General features: G+C 45.7%; 1 protein-coding gene across 4 annotated transcripts; it reads left to right on the forward strand.

Moving 5' to 3' along the window:
• The first annotated feature begins 109 nt into the window (after positions 1-109).
• SAR1B (secretion associated Ras related GTPase 1B) lies at positions 110-11,612 on the forward strand. 4 transcript variants are annotated; one of them, XM_048960997.1, is made up of 7 exons: positions 110-360; positions 4,826-4,899; positions 7,614-7,733; positions 8,429-8,494; positions 9,067-9,170; positions 9,670-9,801; positions 10,947-11,612. In XM_048960997.1, exons 2-7 carry the CDS (start codon positions 4,842-4,844, stop codon positions 11,061-11,063), a joined length of 597 nt encoding a protein of 198 aa, XP_048816954.1. In that variant the 5' UTR covers positions 110-360; positions 4,826-4,841; the 3' UTR covers positions 11,064-11,612. The 4 variants fall into 4 exon arrangements, with proteins under 4 accessions (XP_048816954.1, XP_048816956.1, XP_048816955.1 ...); XM_048960999.1 differs by having other exon boundaries at positions 110-280; XM_048960998.1 differs by lacking the exon at positions 110-360 and adding an exon at positions 367-481.
• Positions 11,613-19,800: the final 8,188 nt, after the last annotated feature.

Genomic DNA, 19,800 nt, shown 5'->3' on the forward strand with positions numbered 1-19,800 from the left:
CTGCAGCAAGTGGGCGGGACGGGGCCTCTTAAAGGGACAGCCGAGGGGCGGGGCAGGCCGGGCCGTGGGCGGGGCCCGGCCCGGCGGTGCCGTCGTACGGGAACTCCCCGCCCCACGGGCCGTGCGACGTGTCCGGGCGGCCCGTCACCCGTCAGGGCAGGGAGCCCGCGTGTAAAACACAGGGTCATCGCTACAGAAATTGCTTAAACGTCCCGCGTTCCTCTCGGTCCCCACTGCGAGTCCGCTGTCGGCGGGGCGGCACTGCCGTACGCGGTGCTCGGTGAGAGCCGGCGAGTCGCCGTGCGGCACCGCGGAGTGGGAGCCCCAATTCGGCGAACGGACGGGATCCTCAGCGCCGGGGTGCGGTGACACGGCGCCGCTCGAGCCGATCGGGATACGGGAGGCCGCGGGCCGTGCGGGGGACGTGTGGGGCACCGAGCTCGGGGTTGTCCCCCGCGTTCCGCCCAACTGCGGAGAAAAGGTGCGGAACGCGAGGAGAGACCGCCCGCCCTCCGCCTCCTCCACGGCAACGCGGGGACACGCGACGGATCCGCGCCCGGCCGACGGCGGCAAGGGGGGAGGCGCCGGGCGGAGCTCCGCGCTGTGCCGCACGGCCGGCCCGGGCCCGGAAGGCGCCGCGCGGGGGGCGGAGCGGGGATCGGCGGCGGGGTCGATAGCTGTCGGTGCCGGTGGAGCGGCCGGAGCTGAGGCTCGGCGGTGGTGAGCGAGGGGACGGGGAGCCGACGGGGCGAGGCCTCGATGCCGACCGCGGCCTCTGGGGCTCCTCCGCGGCGCGCTGCGGGCGGTGCCGAAGCCGCGGCCTGCCCTCGTCCCCGCATCTCGGCCGCCACGGGCTCCGGCCTAAAGCGGCCTGCGCGGGTTGCGCCGCGGAGCGGCCAGGCGCGGGGCGTCGGGCAGCGAGAGCGGCTGCGGGAACGGCGCTTCGGTGCGGCTGGGCCGGGCCGTGGCGGTGGCATGGATAGGACGCGGCGCTCGGAAGGGTTCGATCCGCGCTGGGTGCCCCTCCCGTCGGCTCGGCATCTCCTTGGTCGCAAATACCGTTAAAAAACACCCCTTGTCGTGGGAAAATGGACGAGTTTCGGGTTTCTGCCCGATGCTTCCCTCCCTACTATTAGTTTTCTCTCCGCACTCCTAGCAACAGAAAGATCCATTGTTCTCTGGGTCAGAGATGCTGAGCTGACGGCTATGAAGGCTGCCGTGTGCCTGCTGTGTCTTCTTCGGGCTCTCACGGCTGTGTCAGGCTGCTTTGGGTACATTTATTACTGAATTCTCATCCGGATTTCTGTGCCGTTATCACAAAAACAACCCACGGTCCTCCTGCTAGTAGATAGAATTGTTTTCCACACCATCCGAAAAAGCCCATTGCTTCTGAACGCCGTGAATCAGAATCCCAGTCACCCCTTATGTTCCCTCTCCTCACCTGCCTGCCTGCAAGCAGTGTGGTTGAATTTCCTTCCCATTTAATTTCTTCTTATTTTTTGATCACTCTGTGCAGAGCCCCTCTGGGTGCTCACCCCCCTTTGGGGGGGCTCTGCAGACTCTGATCTCTGGCTCTGAGATAACAGCCCTGTGCCTGCCGTCTGCTGCATGAATCTTTTATGATTATTTGGCAGTTTCTTTTGAGTCCCGTCTCAGATTTCACTTTGGTGTTTGTGATTTCAAGAATTGTACTGTAATATGACGTAGTAACCTGCAAGTGCCTTACAACTTTCTCATCTGGTTGTTTGGCACATTGTTAATGATCTGTCAAGGTTTGTTCTGAGCATCATTTCTTCCAACACAGATCACGATAGATCACCCAGAAGATCAAAGATAATTTCATATTCGTGCTCCGATATGTTGGGTTTTTAGATGATTTGCTTTTAAAATAAGTACAGAAACTGCTGCAGTGGGCCCCGCTTTGAGACTATGATCTGAGAGCAGCTTCTGTGAGCTGGACTGCGACTGAAGCACTTACTCAGCTGCTTTTAGGGCCTCATGTGCCTGTTGCAGTGCTGTCTTGACAGATAAACTGTGTACTTTGCAGTTTCACATCTGCTTTGGATCAATGCTAACTACAAATATATTGTCACGGAATAAAGAACGCAATAGAGCCAAGTATATGTCCTGCAATACATGATCTTTGTTATTCAGCCCATCTAGTAGCAGCACTGTGTGATTGTTCTTTCTGAAATCTCAGAGATGACTCACTATCAAAAAACTGACTAAAGTACCCAAAGAAAATCTGCTGTTAGCTCATTTTCGGACCATGTTGTTTCCTCAAGCGTGGTGTCATAGAATACATTTGACTGAGATGGCAAATTGTCATTTTACTCAATGATCTTGTTGCGGGTTTTGATTTTGGTGGTTGTGCAGAAATAATTTAGATTGTTAAGGTGAGCTTATTTGAAATGAGAATTCAGGTGATCGTTTCTCTTATCTGAAGGTTTGCACGTTTGAGAAGTAAGCATTATTCTGTTTCTGGAATGTAGTAATTGACTTTTAGCCAGGAAAATGCAGGTCCAAGGCAGGGGCAAAAATCCCTGCTTCTCATAGGAGAAAAAGAAAACATGGAACAACTGTGAGCAAGTTTGCTGTCTTATCCCTGCTGTCAGCAGCATTTTGCAGAAGATGGGCTGGAGAGGCTCCGCAGGAGACAGAAGTGACACTTTGCTTGTGAAATAATGTTAACCAGGGTTGTTAAAGGTGTTTGGAGGTGGCAACCATCTGTTGTTGACGCTAGAAAACTCTTCTCATGTTTCTGAGAGTCCACAAGTGGATAAGTTGGCGATGGCTGTGAACTGTCAGTACCAACAGGTTGTCAGGTGTCCGTTACAATTTCTCCTTAAGTCTGGGTCCTCACAACTCATTACTTTCAAGGGAGTCCTTGAAATAGCCCTAAAATAGTTCTCACTGCTCTGCCTTAATGGTGCATCACGGGGGCTGGAAGGTCGGAGTCGATGCACGCTGGCTGCATGGCCCAGCCGTGCAGTGTGCTGCGGGTTGTTGTGGCTCAGTGTGACACTGCCCTGAGCTGTGTGGGTGTTTTTTCTGTGCGATAAGAGTAGATTTAATATCTCTGTTCAAATAGCTCAAGTATGTTTTTACAATTTGCTGTCAATTTTTTCCCCATTTTAAAAGTAGTATTTCCCTTTAAGGGCTGCCGGCTGATAGCAAAGCACGTTCTGCTGTATTTGGAACCTTGCCTTGTTAGAGGTTTTCAGTGAGTGAAGATTTCCTTCTTTCATCCATAAGCTTCACACAAGGAAGTGGTTAATACAGCTAAACTCTGTGAGGTTATTCTCACCTCGGTAATCTGAGCACTGCTCTTGCATCACGCTGTTTGCACTGATTTGCAAGTTATTTGGGCAGATCATTTTTCTAAGCCTTACAGAGGCTTTTCTCGATCGGTGTTTTGTTCAAGCAATAAATAAATCTGCTGACGTGTCCTCCTGCCATATTTGCTTATTCTTGACCTTTGCTTTTTAGACATGTAAGTGACAGTTTCAGCCATGACGTTGTGTAACTGGCTGTTTATGTATTGACAAGCTTATTTGTATCTTGAAATTTGCAACTGTTCCATTGGTCAGCTGTGGGAGGTGGGGAAGAGTTTCAGGGTTAGTCATGGGAAAGCCTAACGCTTCGTCATCCTCAATCAGGGAGGGCAAGTATGGGCTGAATGGATTTTGTTCCTGTGTCAGCAAACATAAATAACAATAATATTTCATCCTCTTTGGGTATTGCCGTGACGTACCTGTTGCTGTGTGGAGGAAAACCTCCGTGTGTTGTCATGAGGCAGATGGATTTGGGTCTGGTGCTGACCTGTGGTCTGACTGCTCTGTGCTATGCTCCAGGTTCAGGGCTGTCCTAAAGCCATCCTGCAAGCCCCAGCACACAAATACTGCGCTGACATACAGGGTATGCTGCCCTCAACTCAAAGGCCTGAACTCCGACTTCCCAACCTGTTAGGAGGAATTAAGTACTGCAGCAGGGCTAGCTAGCTAATGCTCCTAAGGAAGCTGCCCTTTGGTCTTGCAAAAGCTTTTCCAGCTAGGTACTAATTTGCTCTGTCAAACTGGTGCTCTCGGTGTGACTACCCTCACTTTGGATAATGAGGAAGGTGGAAGTTAAGAAACTAATTGCTCATGGCTGCCCTAGAACCTAGTGACAGCATTCTCTTACCTGAAGGCGCAGCTTCAGAAAAGGTGCAGTTGGTAGTGGTGGTGATGGCTGGATTTGGTGATCCTAAGGGTCTTCTCCAACCTGAGTGCCTCTGTGAGGTCCTGGCCCTTCTCCCTCTGTGTTGTGTGTTCTCCAAACTTTCAAGGTGTGAGATGTCCCTCAGAGGCTGCTGCTGTGGCTGGCTGTGTGCTGCTGGCCCAGCTGGCCACTTGCTGCCTCCCAGGGACTGGAATGCTGTTGTTTCTACCATCCTAGAAAGAAGGGGATCTTGTGAAGTCCCAGGGTACATCCTGTTGTCAGAGGGCATCTGCCCACAGCTGGTGCCACCCTGAGCATCCTCACCTCAACCCTCTTTTCCTGAGCCTCGTCCAAAAATGGGGGAGGGATGTGGTGTTCCAGAGTTCTGCTTTGAGATAAGTTTAAATTTAAGCTGTAGGTGGTAGAAGTCTGTACGAGACAGTACAGGGGGTTGCAGCCATAAGTGGTGGTTCCAGTGCCATGGGCCCCTTGCAAGGCAAACAGACAGGAGGTGTGCAGACAGCAGTGTCTTATAGTAGAACCTCTCAGGAGTCAGCCTCAGTAAGCACCTCACAGTGTTTGATGTGTTGTTCTAACAAAGCATTCTATTTTCTGTTTATTTCAGACTAAAAGATTCAGATATGTCCTTCATATTTGACTGGATTTACAGTGGCTTCAGTAGTGTATTACAGTTCTTAGGTAAGTTTTTCCTGCTGTTTTTGTATAGCATGTCTATTAACCTATCTTCAAACCGAGGGACTTGTTAAATAATAACATTTATTTTAGTGTATATTCAGTATCACTGAAAAAAAAAGTTTCACTTATCAACACTGAGTATTTCCATAATGTGTTCTCCACTCAATCTGACATTCATCCTGTAACCTCTTGAAAATTACTTTTTCTTTCAGGAATATAATAGGCTTGTTTTTTTTTTTTAATTACTACATTTAAGCTGGTGTAGTCCAGCTAATAAAGCTTCTCCTGACTTTGTTTTTCTTCTTTAAAGAACCAGACTCAATTGTTTGGGTTGAATTCTTTTGAACATAAGCATAAAGGGTGAAATATTGGCTTTTGTAAAACGGGAGGAAAAAAGAGCACAAGAGGAATGGGAGTGCTACAGTACTCAGAAGAGGAGCAGAAGTTGCAGATAACGTAGATAAAAAGGGCAGTGTACAAGTTCCAGGGATTCTATTCAAGTAAATAAAAAGAATTTGTGATTAATGGGCCATGGCAATCTGTGCCACCTGCATTTTATCAGTTGAAAGTTTAAACTTTTTCGCTTCATGTTAGACCCTTGGCCTGCCGTTGAAATATTAGTCAGTAAAACTTTAACTGGGTTGACCAACCTTTCTTATCTCCTCTTACTTAGCCAAGCAGTGATTGCTGCATGCTAGCTCGCTTTCCTATACCTGCACATAAAAAGTCTAATTCTAGTGAGAGATGCTGAAGCCTGCAGCAGAAAAGAGAATTGCCCTTTACATGTCCCTCTTATTCTAAAAAAAAAAACCCACCTTTCATTCTCATGTCCCATGTGAGAGTGGCAAAAAATGCAGTTGTTTTACTACAGCTTAGTGGTGTTTCACTTAACTTGTAAGGTAAGTGTAAACTGCAGTTTCTTCTGTGATGTAAGTTCATATATGGAAATGCTTGTTCAGTTCTTTCCCTGTCAACATCAGTACTTTCACCTCTGTCCTGTAGTTTAGTGGTTAATGATATTTGAGTATATGAGAAGGTGAGCTGGGAAATAAGAGTTGTGTTTGAAAAAGAGCTATGAAAACACTCTGCAGTTCTTGTAGTAAAAAAGGTTATTAATGAAATAAGCTGCGGTGTATGAAAGCATATTCTTCCCTGCAGGTTATAAAACATGCCCTGGTGGAATGCAGTTCCAGAGATTAGCTTGAAGGGGGGGGAAAGGTGAGCAAACAGCAGCAGTGTAAAGGTCAGGCAGATAGAGGCGCATGTGATTGTGGATTGCACAGCATCCCCGGGGGTGGCTGAGGAACCCCCTGTGTAACAGTGCTATTTAAAATCTGACAAAAACAAAGTATGTGCAAGGATAGTATATTTGATAAGAAGCCACCACCACTTTTGCCCTCATCGGGCTTGAACTGGGAAGGACCTTTCTCATCAGAAATCATCCTCACTAGGCGGAGTGCAGCATCTGTACTTTATAATCAATATTGTAAATAGCACAGAAACTGGGCAGCACCTGTGGATCTCTAGCAGTTCAGATGTGGCTCCCAAACGGGCCAGGCTGTGTGACCATAGGGAGATGCAATGGAGCAGAGATCTCAGGGTGATCAGCGCCTATGGAAAGGAATAAGGGCTCCAGAAATACTGTTGCTGGGTCGAGATACAGAGCAGGGCACTGCTCATAATGTGACCTTTGAACAGCTTCAGAGCTCTTGTTCCTGTGGCACTCAGCACAACCTTTGGCAGTAGGCAGGGTTCTGGAGTCTAGTTTGCAGGTCAGGGGAGTTCATTGTTTTTGGACTAGGATGTGTGGATAACTTCAGTGGTAAAGTGTACCTCACAGAGTACTGCTGTGTCATCACAGTGGCTGTAAAATAAACCTTTCTTTCAGTGTATGCTGCAATACTGTGACATTATCTAGTTTGTTTAAATTTTTTTTTCTAGTTTAAATTTTTTTCTGTCATAACAGGAGGGAGTTGAACAAAATACACTCTTTTCCTGACCCGGGATGGTTGATATTTTAGAGTCCATTGTTAACACTGTATGATAGAATGGCTTGGACTGGAGGGAAGGTTCATTTGGTCATTTGTCATTTGGTAGAGCAAAGCAAGATGCCCAGGCAAGGTTCAGTTGAGTTTTGTTTTAGCTTTGCTCAGATAAAGTAAATGCAATTATGTGTGACACATTTACATCAGTCATGTGCCTCTCTCCCCAGATGCCACTCAGCATCACATCAGCTGTGTGTAGCAAGCATAGCTGTGATAAGCACATGAGCAAGTATGAATGTGGCCTGTACAAGTAGGACAGCACTTGCTGATAAAGGGCATTGATAAAGTGCACTGTGGAGCTTGACAGGTCTGTATTTTGTGCCATGGCTGTACAACTTTTCTCCTGGGAGCAGAGTCATCTCTCATGTTAGAAATAGTGACTGCACATGGATGCTTGCATTAGCAATCACACACCCTTTCTCTACTGACTGTCACAGCTGTGCCAACAGAAATCTGTAGGACATACGTGTAGGAAGGTGTCTTGGTCTTGCTGATTAGCAGACCACACAGGATCTGAGAGAAGCTTATGCTTAGCAGTGCTGAAAGATGCCATTGCTGTCACTCTAAATGTTTGTATTTTATATGTACGTGATGTGGGTTCCTGTTGGACAATGCTGCTCAGATAATACTCCCACTGATAGAACTGATTCAGTAGGTTATTCTTTGTTACAGGACTGTACAAGAAATCAGGCAAACTAGTTTTTCTTGGACTGGACAATGCTGGAAAAACTACACTGCTGCACATGCTCAAAGATGACAGGCTGGGACAGCATGTCCCCACACTACACCCCAGTAAGTTAACGTTCCTAGTTCCCTTGCTAGAAAGTACTGCAGGAAACCTGATTATACATCACAAGTAATTGGGGGGAGACAAAGAGTAATGGAATTGAGAAATTCTGAATTACAGAAGCTGTGAGAAATTGAGACTTGAAACATTTGAGGGCAGCTTCTCTGGATATTTGGAAGGTTAGCATTTCCATACACTGTTCTGAATCTCATTGACTCATTGACTCTGCTTGTTACCATGGTAGCCTTGCAGGAGGAAAAGTTCAGCAGAGGTTAAAAACATGGACTGGTGAAGTCCAGGAGAAGGTGAGCAATTAAGCAAGGACACAACAAGGAGTGACCTCTGCCAGTATTGCATGTGAAATTTCATCTATGTGGCAAACCAAATGCCAGAGCTACCTATTGTCTTTGAAATGGGGGAGAGAGAAATCATGTGCAGACAGACATTCTCTGCTGTTCTCTTAACACTGTAGATTTTGACATCTGTTTCAATTACATTTTGTTGTTACATAAATGTTACTGATTTTGAAAGAAATTGTATCTCTCTGCTATATTTCTTGAGAAACAAAATACTGAAGATAACAACAGAAAGTGAAATCTGTGTCCTGAGTAGTCAGGCTATTACGTGTAGTAGAATACTGTGTAGTATGTATATGATGATATATGATCTTCACAGAGAACATAATTCTGTGTATTTGTAGCTTCAGAAGAGCTGACAATTGCTGGTATGACTTTCACTACTTTTGATCTGGGTGGACATGCTCAAGGTAAGAGAATATGTTGACTCATTTAACTGCTGTGAATTGGAGTTGTTTACAGTCAGTTTGTCTCAGATCAGAAATACAACCATACTGCAGAGATCAGCTTCCCACACTCTCTTTGGTAGTGTTAAAAACATTCACTGCTCTGTTCCTGTCTCTGCCACATACTGTGCTCCCAAATACAATTTGGCAGGAGCTGCAGTAGATCAGGATTCTTTGACTGATGGTAACTATTTTGAGAAGGATTAGATAGTTTTTGTTTTAGAACATTGAATTTCTTGTGTATGCCTTTAACCTCTGTGCTTCAAACTAACATTTGTTGATGTAATACTTGGGGAAACACAACAAGGTTCAGTCCATCAGTGTGTGCATGTGAGATAGAGTGGTGATAACAGCAGAGGGAATCATGCATTTGCTCCGTTATCTCAAGCTTTATAAAACATGGGTTTGCATCCTGAAGACTGGCAATGTACACTAAGACTTCAAAAATACGTGTGGCTTCTCCATTACTCTCTAAGTAATTACGCTCTAAGTTTGGGGATAATTTCCATTGGTTTTATTTCACTTCTTCCCTGTAGCTCGCAGAGTGTGGAAAAACTATCTGCCTGCTATTAATGGCATCGTGTTCTTGGTGGACTGCGCAGATCATGACAGACTGCTTGAATCAAAAGAAGAGCTCGATGTAAGTTTAACTGGGCTTTTGAAAATCTGGATTCTAACCTCTAAGAAATAACCTCCAATTCCCCGTGTTCAAGAGAGCTCTCCTGCCTGCCTGGCAATCCAGCAATTTCACTTTTAGCATCTTCAATCCCATCTAGTTGTATTTTGGTTCTGTCACCCTCTTCCTGTTCATTACCGTCTGCACTGTACGTAGGTGAACGTTCTGTTCTGCCAGTGGAATCAGTATTACTCCATTTATGATGTTTTCTATGTTGTGAATGAGTAATTTAATTTCTTTTATCACAAGCAGATTGAACAACTCCCATCAGTTATTTTCATTGCACCAAATAATGGTGAATTTTGCTGCTCTTACTTCTTAGAAAGATCGAGTTTCACCACATGGTTTTTAACATTTTGTCTTAATATGAAGCCCTAAATCAAACTACATCCTGAAAAAAAAAAGCTTTAAATCAGACTATCTCCTAAAATAGTCTCTTTCCCCTTTCTCCTTTCCTTTGCAGTCACTAATGACAGATGAAACTATTGCTAATGTGCCTATCCTAATCCTTGGTAATAAGATTGACAGACCTGAAGCCATCAGTGAAGAGAGGTTACGAGAGATGTTTGGTCTGTATGGCCAGACAACAGGAAAGGTAAAGCTCCTTTTTTTTGTTAGAGATCTCATGTTTACCCTACAGTTCTGTGTTGATTCTGGTTCACTCAGCTACACAAAATAAATGGTTTTTAGTTTGTTATATACTCAGTACTTAATAGGTTTGTGTGAAAGAAATGCTGTGCGTGTTAGAAGCATCCCTACTGCAGCTTCTGTTCATCATTTCCAATAACACATTTTGCCAGGGAAAATGGAGTTGTACTAAGCATAGATTTCAGTACTTGAGCTACTTCTGTGCAGTACTTTTAAAAGGTGAACATGTTTTCAGAGGCTACAGTTCTAGTAGGAACTGGAAGAGAAAACTTGATAAAGTTCTCCAGTAAGTGATTTTTGTCATTTAAAGTGCAATTCATTACTTAGCATATTTAACTGAAATTTAGCAGCAGGGTTATACTTCTGCAGAAATCTGAGTTTGTAGGCAGTGGAAAAACATTCCTACTAGCAGATTTATATTACCCATCTTTGTGGTAATTCAGCTCTCTTTGAAGTAAACACAGTGTACTGCTTGTAATGGAGTTTTGGGTACAAGGAATTAAAAAGAAATTACATAGAAACAAGAATTGCGTGGGTTAGCTTTAGAATAGGTGTAATGGAATATAAACAATTATTATTCATTTCTTTTTATCGTTTTGTTTTGCATCTTGCTCTGTATTTTCCAACACCGCATGCAGTCTGTGAAGTAAGAATCCTGTAGTGAGCCTCCAGTTGAGGAATAGCTTTGTCACACTGTGCTGCTCTTGGCAAGAAAGCAACTTGCACTCTGACTGCGGTCAGCCCTGCAATTTGTAGCAAATGCTCTTTTTATCTGCTTGGAAAGCTGCTAGAAACATTGCAGGGAACTGCCTCTGAAAAGTGGAGTCTGAGCTCTCAGATTCTCTATACAGATGCTTGCTTTTGCACTCAGGTGCCACGCACTTTATGCTCTCTGAATGTGGCTGCACATGAAAATATGCTCAGGGACTGTAAGGCTGGCATTGTGTGCAGAAGTTTCAGAGTCACTTTCTTCAAAGATTCTAACATCGACCGTAAGTTAAAGGATGGCATTGTGTAGAAACAAGTGTCAGTGCAGAGCAGCTGTCTCTTTGTAAAGATCCTATAATTTGGAGTGCTTCTGTCTCTTTGCAGGGCAGTATACCATTGAAAGAACTGAATGCAAGGCCACTAGAAGTGTTCATGTGCAGCGTGCTAAAGAGACAAGGCTATGGAGAAGGATTCCGTTGGATGGCACAGTACATTGATTAATGCCAAGATCACATTAGTGCATCCTGTCCCATGTCTGAATATTAAGTCTGCTCCTTATTTGATCACTCAGTGTACACAACTTGGATTCATTTGACTGTTTAGTTATAAAAGCATCCATTTTTACATAATTGTATCTCCTATGCTAAATTGTAAGTGTGAGGATTGAGAAATTCTTTCAAGCAAGTTTGTAAGCTGAAGTACCACCACATGTTAGCTTTCTAATCCCATACAGCATTCTTTTGCAACGTTTAATTTAACGAGTCTCCAGCACCATTTTTGGACAGAGCAACTTTCCAGTACAGTATGTTTGAATGCACTTTTTAACAGCTAAAAACTGCAAACGTGAGAAATATTTAATGCTTATCATGTTAAATTTTTTTATGTACTTTTTTGAAACTGGTTTTATAACTTTAGAGTATATAACCATCTTTCAAGGAATAATAAATAATTAGCTGATGGATAATTGCATGATGCCTTACAGTTTTCAATAATATACTTTCTTATGCAACGTCATGCAATAAATTTAAATCCAGTTTTTGGCAACTTTAATGGAAAATGTTTCATTTTAATGTGTCTTAACTAGTGAGGCTGTCTGACGATCTGAATATGGGGGATGTTTTCCTGAAGCACAGAAGGCCACAAAGGACTTTCATTGTATATTAGAGAGTAAGCTGTTTCCTTCAGACTACCAAATTGCGTTTCCTTTAGGGTTTTACATTAGTGGAACTCTAATCTGATGCCCTTATAACTACCACCTTTAAAAAGGACAGATCATGGAAATCAGTTGTGCCGATGCAGATCTTGAACTAATGTAAAAAGCGGTCTTACTCTGCCGGTACCTTGACTTACACCCCTGAAATGACACAGAAATTACAATTACCATTAGTGCTACACGGAATTGTTCTGTTCTTGGTTTCGGTAGATTTGGATTCTGCCAGAAGATTTGTCTGTGACATTGCCAGAAAAAAAAAATCGCTGCTGTCATTGTGAAAATGTGTCAGCCCAGCCCTAATTGGACAGTTTTATTTTTGGTGTTCTGAGTTGGAACAAGATGGATTGTTTTCTGCAGTTTTGCCCCGAAGCTCAGTCAGAATGGCAGTTGTTGCGTGCCCAGGTGGCTTGTTTCTGGGGTAAAATTCCATTATCTTCAGTGCATGTTTCCAGACTTTTGACTGTTTTTTCCCCACCTCCCAGTGCTTTCGCTCCCTGAGCAGGTTATTTTCTAAGAAGGAGAGGTGACACACGTAAATATATGGATATCTTGTTGACACTGGCTGACATGGACGTGGAACTGTGATTGGTGTTTCTGTGTGCAGCAGGTGTAGCTGATGAAGGTAGGGCTTCAGCCCTGGGATCATTGTTTCACTGCAGTGGGTTTGGCTTTCACTGTGTAGTGTGTTTCACCTTTGCTCTTCCACTTTGCACAAGGGTGAAAAGTATTGAACTGCTGCAGATGTTCTTACAGAACCCCAGGGCTGGGGCTGCTTTTTACTCACTGTTGTCGATCTTCTCTAAAATGCTTTAGGCCCTGTTTCTTCAACATCCGTAGCAGCAAACAAATTTCTGTCTCTCTTGGTTTCGTACATAATTTTCTCTCTTAAACCACCGAGTTTGAATCTCGTATTTTAAGCCTGCAGACTTTAAATGTGAGCCCGTAGTCTCTAAATAGGCACATGGTGAGTAAATAAGGGGTACTACCCTCCCGGATCAGGGCTTGTGTGATTAAATAATGATGATGGTTTCCCCTCAGTCCAAGGTTGTGCGTCTGAATCAGATGAATAATCCATAACCTAACTAATATAGACGATAGCTGGCACTAGTTACAGCACAATCTTGCAAAATTTTAAGCATACTTTGTGTGTGGTGAAGAGCAGAAGTGAGGCTGATTGACCAGCATGAGTTAATCCTGCCTTTAAACTAGTGCTTTGCTGCAGAGCAGTGCCTCCGCGTTGCACAAGTCAAACTGTAGATAAGAAATGTCATCTTACAGGTGTGTAGACAACATGCGAGTCTTTGCTCACATGTTTGGGGAACACAGATTTTTCCCCACCCCACACGTTTTTCTCATAATGGTTATAATGCAACAGTGTAAATATTCAGAACTGCTTCTTGCGGTCACGTAGCTGTGTTGAAGGGGGAGGCTTGGGACTGTGCTGCCTGTGTTGATGGAAATGAAGCTGGAAGTGGAGTCGTGCTGCTCTCGTGCTCCTCTGTGGAGTGGGGAGTGCCTGCAGACCCCTTCCATAGGCTGAGCCATTCCACGGGTGTTGGAAGAGAGAGGGGACCTCTTCAGCTGCCACTCAACCTACTGTGAATAACATGGGCTGTGAGGAGAGGGCTGATAGTCTTAAAAGCTAAAAAAGACCAGAGGTGATGCTGCTTTAAAAGTGTGTGTGAAGGGTAATTCTTAGCGTTACGGAAATACTCAGATTTCATGTTTCATGCGGTGAGATGCTAGTTTCAATGTGGTTGTAATAAGGGCATGAAGAAATTTGGACCTTTTGTTTTCTGTCTGGGTATCGTAATGGTTCCCGCTGTGGGAACAGCTGAACAACAGTCACCAATAATCTCACTGTTCTTTCTGGAGAGGAAATATTTCCTCTGTAGTTTACATTCTGTTGTGCACATGAATGTGAATGCGTGTTGTGTATCTTTGTGTGAAGACTTTACTGATAGAAAAATACACTCGTGAGAGTTCTTCTGGTGGTTTTCATCCCCACCACCCCTCCATCTCCTGTACCTTTATTTCTGGAGGTTGCTTATTGCTGTGACTGTGACCAGTCCTACTAACTTACAAAAGAAGCAACGTTCACATCTGGGTCTGACTTTTGTGAATTACGTTTGCACTCTTGACTATGCAGATTTCAATTAAGCATCACTTTAAAGAACGTGAAAAAGAAAATTTGTTGATAACTGTGTTATTTGTGGAGTCTCAAATTTGCTTTTGCACCACAACATTAAGACAAATGAGTGCAGATTTCTAAAATACTAACAACAACTGCAGACAAAACGGCCCATATTTCACTGCAGTGACCCCATATAGTAGCATCTGTGAGTTGAATAACATTTATTTTGCTTGGATTTAAGTAGTCACTGGTTTTAGTATGCACTGTGCAACCGAGGGGCATTGCTGCATTTCAGTCTTAGTTTAATTCATTTTTGTAGCAACATTTATTGGCACTGGAGGTGGGAAAGATCTGTGACTGTTCTCATTTACCCTCGTCCAGACCAAGACTATTTCATGAAGTGTATTTTCTCATGCTGTATTCAGTGTTCAGGTACTGTCTATGATGTGCCAAAGATGACCTATGGCATTCACTGGAATATAATACCTGCATGTGTGCGAGCTTTGCCGTGTTTTAATAGTTGGAATTCAGCAGCAAATAGAGCATTTGACATCTGCTTGTTTGTAACTAAAGTCAACTCAGAAAAACAATATTGTTGTTCTTCAGTCCCAGTGAATTCACAGGTCTGCTTCAAGTAGAATTGTTCTCTCTCATTTGTACTGTCAGCGTGTTTGGTTGTCACCAACCAAAGTCCAATATTTCTATTGACTACAACATGCTCAGCCGCAGTGTAAATAATGTAATCATGAGTTATGGACTTCTGAGATGCATTACAAACAGCCTAATCCATTGGCTGTCGGTGGGGACGTGTAACTTATTTGCACTTAGATAAACCACTTTTGCACTAGTATCTCAGCGTGGAACTAAACATTTTCTGTTTTGAAATGTAAGTGCTCTGAATGTTTAAAAGCATAATTTATATAATAAACTGCAGAGGAAGAACTAAAGATGAAAGTGGTCTTAAACATGTCCTTAATGTGGTGTTTCTTATTATTTATGTTGTCACATCCCAGGCTTAACATTTAAGTATCAGAAAATAAAGTTCTGTGTTGGGATTTGAAGAAAAGGAGTTCAAAGCAGGTAATTCTTGTCAAAAAATTACACTGTCCATGGGCAAGAAGAAGTGTTCTGGCACAGCACACGTTCTGGTAGTGACTGGGGGGGGGTTCAGCTGGCTGTAATAGCAGCTCAACCTGTTCTTCATCAGTGTTTCTGTTCATGTCTGCATGGAAGCAGATCCTTAATGCAGAAAACATCACCAAGAAAAAACAACAACAACAAAGAAGCATCATGACATTACCTTTGTTGTGATATTTAAGTGGGATAGAAGGATCCGGTTTACATACAAACGATAACTGTCTTTACAGCCTTGATGCGGTTTTCATTCTAGGATCTCAGGGCTTTTTCATGCAAACGCTGCCTGGCCATCGTCGTGCTGCAGAGGGCTCTTGTCCTTGATTAACCGTGAGGAAAACGAAGTCCAGAAGGAACTTGTCATACCTGGTCACTGCCTGAGTGAAGCGAGCGCACAGAGCCACCAGCAGCAGTCTGAAGTGGAGCAGTGCCTCAGTGAACCTGCCTCAGTGAACCTGCCTCAGTGAACCTGCACCCTGCTTGCCCGTGTTCTAGAGAGAAGAGGAAATGTTTGCTGTGCATTTGCTCTCAGCAGTGTAACTGTGCTTGAGCACCCAAACCTGGGAGTCCCCTGGCAGGGGTGTGCTGTGCCAGCTGTCAGTCTGGGAAGGGATCAGTCTGACTCTTGCGGTGCTGTGTCCTGGTGGGGAAGCTGAGCTGTTGATGGCATTTGCTCCTTGGCAGCTAATGGCTGGGGACAGCTGTGGGACAGAGGAAGGAAGAAATTATCTGGGTTGAAACGTGGGCCCCTTGTCAGAGAGCAAAAGGGGAGAACAGTTCTCAGTATGGAGCATCCCAGTGCTGGGGGCATCACTTTGGGTTTCTGACCAGAGATAAGCATGAGCTGCAGGATGTTGGATGGGATTTGGGGCTCTTGCGGCTGCTGGCACTCAGAGCCGGGCTTTGAGCTGAGATGTTTGGTTCCAGCCCAGGGCCTGGATGCCATTTCCTCACTGCTTTCCTGGAGCAGGATCCTGGGTTGGGTTCAACTCCATGGAGCAGTGGAAGGAAGGCTCCTGGATGTGCCACCACTCTTCTTGCTGTTGAAACTAAGGAATTTAAAGCAAACCTTTTGGAAGCATTGTTACTGAGATGCATTAGTACAAAATTGCAGAGGACATCCAGTGAAAGTGCTCAGTAGGAAAGGGAAAAATCAGAGAAAAGGAATCTGCTGGGGAGAGAGAAATCTTTTCTTTTGCTGTGAGTAAACATGGAGGAGAAGCTGTGTGGCCACAGCAGGAGAGCAGCTGGAGCTCCGGGTGCTGCTGGGGGCACAGTGCTGGGGCACTGCGGGAGGAGGCAGAGCTGATGGCACCACATAAGATTGTTTAGAGCCTGTGCTTTTTTATGGGCATCTGAGATGCTTTTAGAGCTGGCCTAAGGACGACGGGTGTTCCTATGGATCCAGCCCTCCCGTTGGCTGCCTCCCACCCATTGCTCTCCATGCAGCTCCAGCACACATCCCCAGGAGGAGCGGTGATGTCTGTGCCTGGAAGCCTGTCTGCACAGAGAGCACGGCTGTCATTTGCACTTCTTTTTACTCCTCCTCTAGTCCTGCCATCTGCTGTTACTACTTCTGCAATGCCATTTTGTTTCCTCGTCTCAAACTTGAATTGTCTCCTCAGTTTCAAAAACAGTATGACTTTTTTTTATTTTTTCTCCCAGGCTGCTTTGGGGAGCTTTCATTTCTCAAGAGGTTGATGCTTGAAATCCCAGGTAAGAAATCTGCCAAAGCAGGAATTCTGCTTATGTTCTCCTCGCTGCTGTCAGACAGAACACGAGAGAGAGCCAGGAAAAGATTTATGTCGTGTTTGCTGTTATCCTGGGAGAAGCGAGGGGAAACCAGAAAGCTGCAGTTGTCATGGTTAGCTGAAGTTTGCTGAGGTCCTGCAAGTTTGTTTGAAGGCAGCAAGGAATGTGTAACAGATCCATATGCATGTGACTGCTGGATGAATTCTATTTATGTCTCTGTAAACACGCAATTATGAAATGAGCTCCACGTGATGATGCTGGTGCCGTCCCTGTGTGACCTGGTCAGCTGTCCCTGGGGTTTGCTTGGGCTTAGCTTGTAGAATGTGGTGCTGCTGGAAGGTGTTTGTTGGAAGGTGGTCGAGCAATGGGACGTGGGAAGCACCAGCATGAATCACAGAACCTGTAGGGCTGGAAAAGACCTCTGGGGTTACCAAATCCAATCCCAACCCATTCCCACTGACCATGTGCCCAAATGCCACATCTCCACGTTCTGGAACAGCTCGAGGATGGTGTCCCCACCACTCCCTGGGCAGCTGTGCCCGTGCCTGACCATACCCACCATGTTAGCAGATAAGAGAGAAGGCACTATGAAGTGGATAATTTGGGTGTTGTCCTCCTTTCCACTGTAATTCCAGTATGTTTGGTGTGTCTTGGTAGTAAGCAAAGAAGTTTTCTACCCAGTGGAATACTGATTTCAGGAAACTCAGTAGTCCTGGCTATTTCAGCAACAGGTACATGTGCCACCGTACAGGTTTCTCTGCTCAAGCAGCAGGAAACCTGTCAGCAAGATGCATTTTCTTCGTGAAGGAAGGCCACAAAATCAAACATGCCCACAGTGCAGGGCTGGGCTGGCAGGGATGAGCCAGAGTGCAGCGCCTGCAGCCTGGGACGTATGGGCTGGCAGCCACTGCCTGCTTGGAGTCTGTGTACCCCTGGGGGGCATGGCAGCTGCTGATGCAAACGGATGAGTCACCTTTAAAACAATGGTTTCTTCGTGCACAATGACTCAGGATAAAAGAAAAACAGGTTTTTCAATAAGCTGAAGCTTGTGAGATTGCAAAAAGGAGGAATGCAGGGGGATGTCTTTAACCCTGCGCTGAAAGGATGACATTTTTCCCTAAAGGTAACAGTGCTGGGGGGAAAAGGTAGGGCTGGTGTGGGGCTGTGTGTGGCTGCATCACCTCTGCAGAGCACACAGCCCAACATCTCCCTGTGTCCCAGCACACGTGGATGTGTTACCTTCCTTGGGCCAGCAGCACGCAGCGCAGTTTTAGTGCAGAAATTACCAGCATAGCAATCTGAGCACAAATCCGCACACCTGAAAAGGATTTCAATACATCAGAACAGCAAGGTGAAGGGGAGGATAAGCCACGGGCTGTCGACAAAAACGATGCAGCCAGATTAACCAAACAAGCTCCCAGCAAAGGTCCTTCCCTGTACTCCATGCGTTTGCATGGGGGCAGCAGCTCCCCTCGGCCCCCTGCTTGCAGCGTTGTTCTGTGCAGCAGGAAGCTCAGACCCCGCAGCGCCAATGGGTGCGGGCAGGCCGGGCTGCTCCCGCAGTTCTCCATCCATAGGTGGCAGCAGCCCTTACATCTGTCACCTCACAGCCGCTGGCTTCTTCTGCAATGATTTCCAAACCTTTGGTGCACGATGCTGCCGCAAGAGGAATTCTTTCCGAGGAACGAAGCATCCTTCGAGCTGTTTGCTTGATTTTCTATGAGGACAAATAGCAGAGAGTCAAACTTGATGGTAGCAGGAGAGGGGAATTTTGTTCCAGCTCAACTTGCTCGCAGGTAAGAGCGATAGGATGGGAGGTGATGGCCTCACATGGTGGCTAGGGAGGGTCATGTTGGGTGTTAGGGAGCTGCAAAGAGCAGTAATGCATGGACACAGGCTGCCTGGGGAGTGGGGGAGTCCCCATTCATGGAGGTGTTCCAGAGCCATGGGAATGTGGCGCCTGGGGACGCAGTTATGGTGGAGATGGACTGGAGCTGGGCTTGGGGATCTTGCAGGTCTTTAATGATTCTGTGATGTTGGTCAATAAGTTGCCAAAGAAAAATTATGTTGGTGGCATTGATGAGGAACTCAGTGCTCCATCAGCTGCAGGCAGGATGGGAAGGCCAGCGGGCTGCAGGCCAGGAGAGCACCTGCTGCAGGAGGCAGTGAGTTGCTGGTTGCAGCACTGGGGATGTAATGGGGAACGCTGAGCACTGAGGTCGGGTGAGACCAGAGAGCAGCAAGTGTGGGGCAGGATGGGGCTGTGCTCTCTCAGCATCTTCAGTGGTGCCCCTCTTTAGGAGAACAGGGGTGTGATCACTCCAGCTTTGGCTGTATTGCATTTTTTTACCTGCAAAAATGAATCCTTCCTTTAATTGAACCGGATATTCTTCTCTGCTGAAGGTATTCTTCCCTTTGGCTGATGGGATGGCAGTGGTAATCCACCAAGGCAGATGGGTTTTTGTCAGAGAGAAACAATCCTAAGTGAAATCTTTCAAACTGTAGTGCAGTGTTTCGTCAGGTGTTCAGGCTGATGGGCAGCATGTTGTGATGGTCCTCATGTTGAGATGGTCATCGTGTTGTGATGGGCAGCATGTTGAGAGGTTGACACATCTGGCCTCTCCACCTTGGCATTCCCCAGGAGCTGCTCCACACCAGAGATCAGAATGAAGCCCAACTGGGTGTTAATGATGACAAGCTCACACTGCAGGCAGAATTCCCCCTATTTTGATGCCTCGGAACCCGGCAGGGACGAGAGACTGCTTTTACAGATGAGCAGATCCTCTCAGCTTGTCCTTGACAGCTGCAGATAACAGGAAGATGAGGGCTTAATTACTTTGTAATTAAGCTGATGTTACCATCTTATGTCTGTTCAGTATCTAACACAAAATGAGCTGCTGATTTTTGGTCATTCATTAGGAGGCAGCAGCGTGGGGGAACACAGATGGGTGGGGATGAAGATGGGGTCCTGCCTCTGGGTAGAGGCTGAGGAACAGCCAAGATCT

This window comes from Lagopus muta, chromosome 14 (genome assembly GCF_023343835.1).
Source record: "Lagopus muta isolate bLagMut1 chromosome 14, bLagMut1 primary, whole genome shotgun sequence".
Lineage (NCBI taxonomy): Eukaryota > Metazoa > Chordata > Aves > Galliformes > Phasianidae > Lagopus > Lagopus muta.

Coding starts and splice junctions, on each gene's coding strand:
- SAR1B (XM_048960997.1), top strand. CDS start 4,842: ATGTCCTTCATATTTGACTGGATTTACAGTGGCTTCAGTAGTGTATTA. Junction 8,495..9,066: donor TCTGGGTGGACATGCTCAAG/GTAAGAGAATAT, acceptor TCTTCCCTGTAG/CTCGCAGAGTGTGGAAAAAC. Junction 9,171..9,669: donor AATCAAAAGAAGAGCTCGAT/GTAAGTTTAACT, acceptor TTTCCTTTGCAG/TCACTAATGACAGATGAAAC.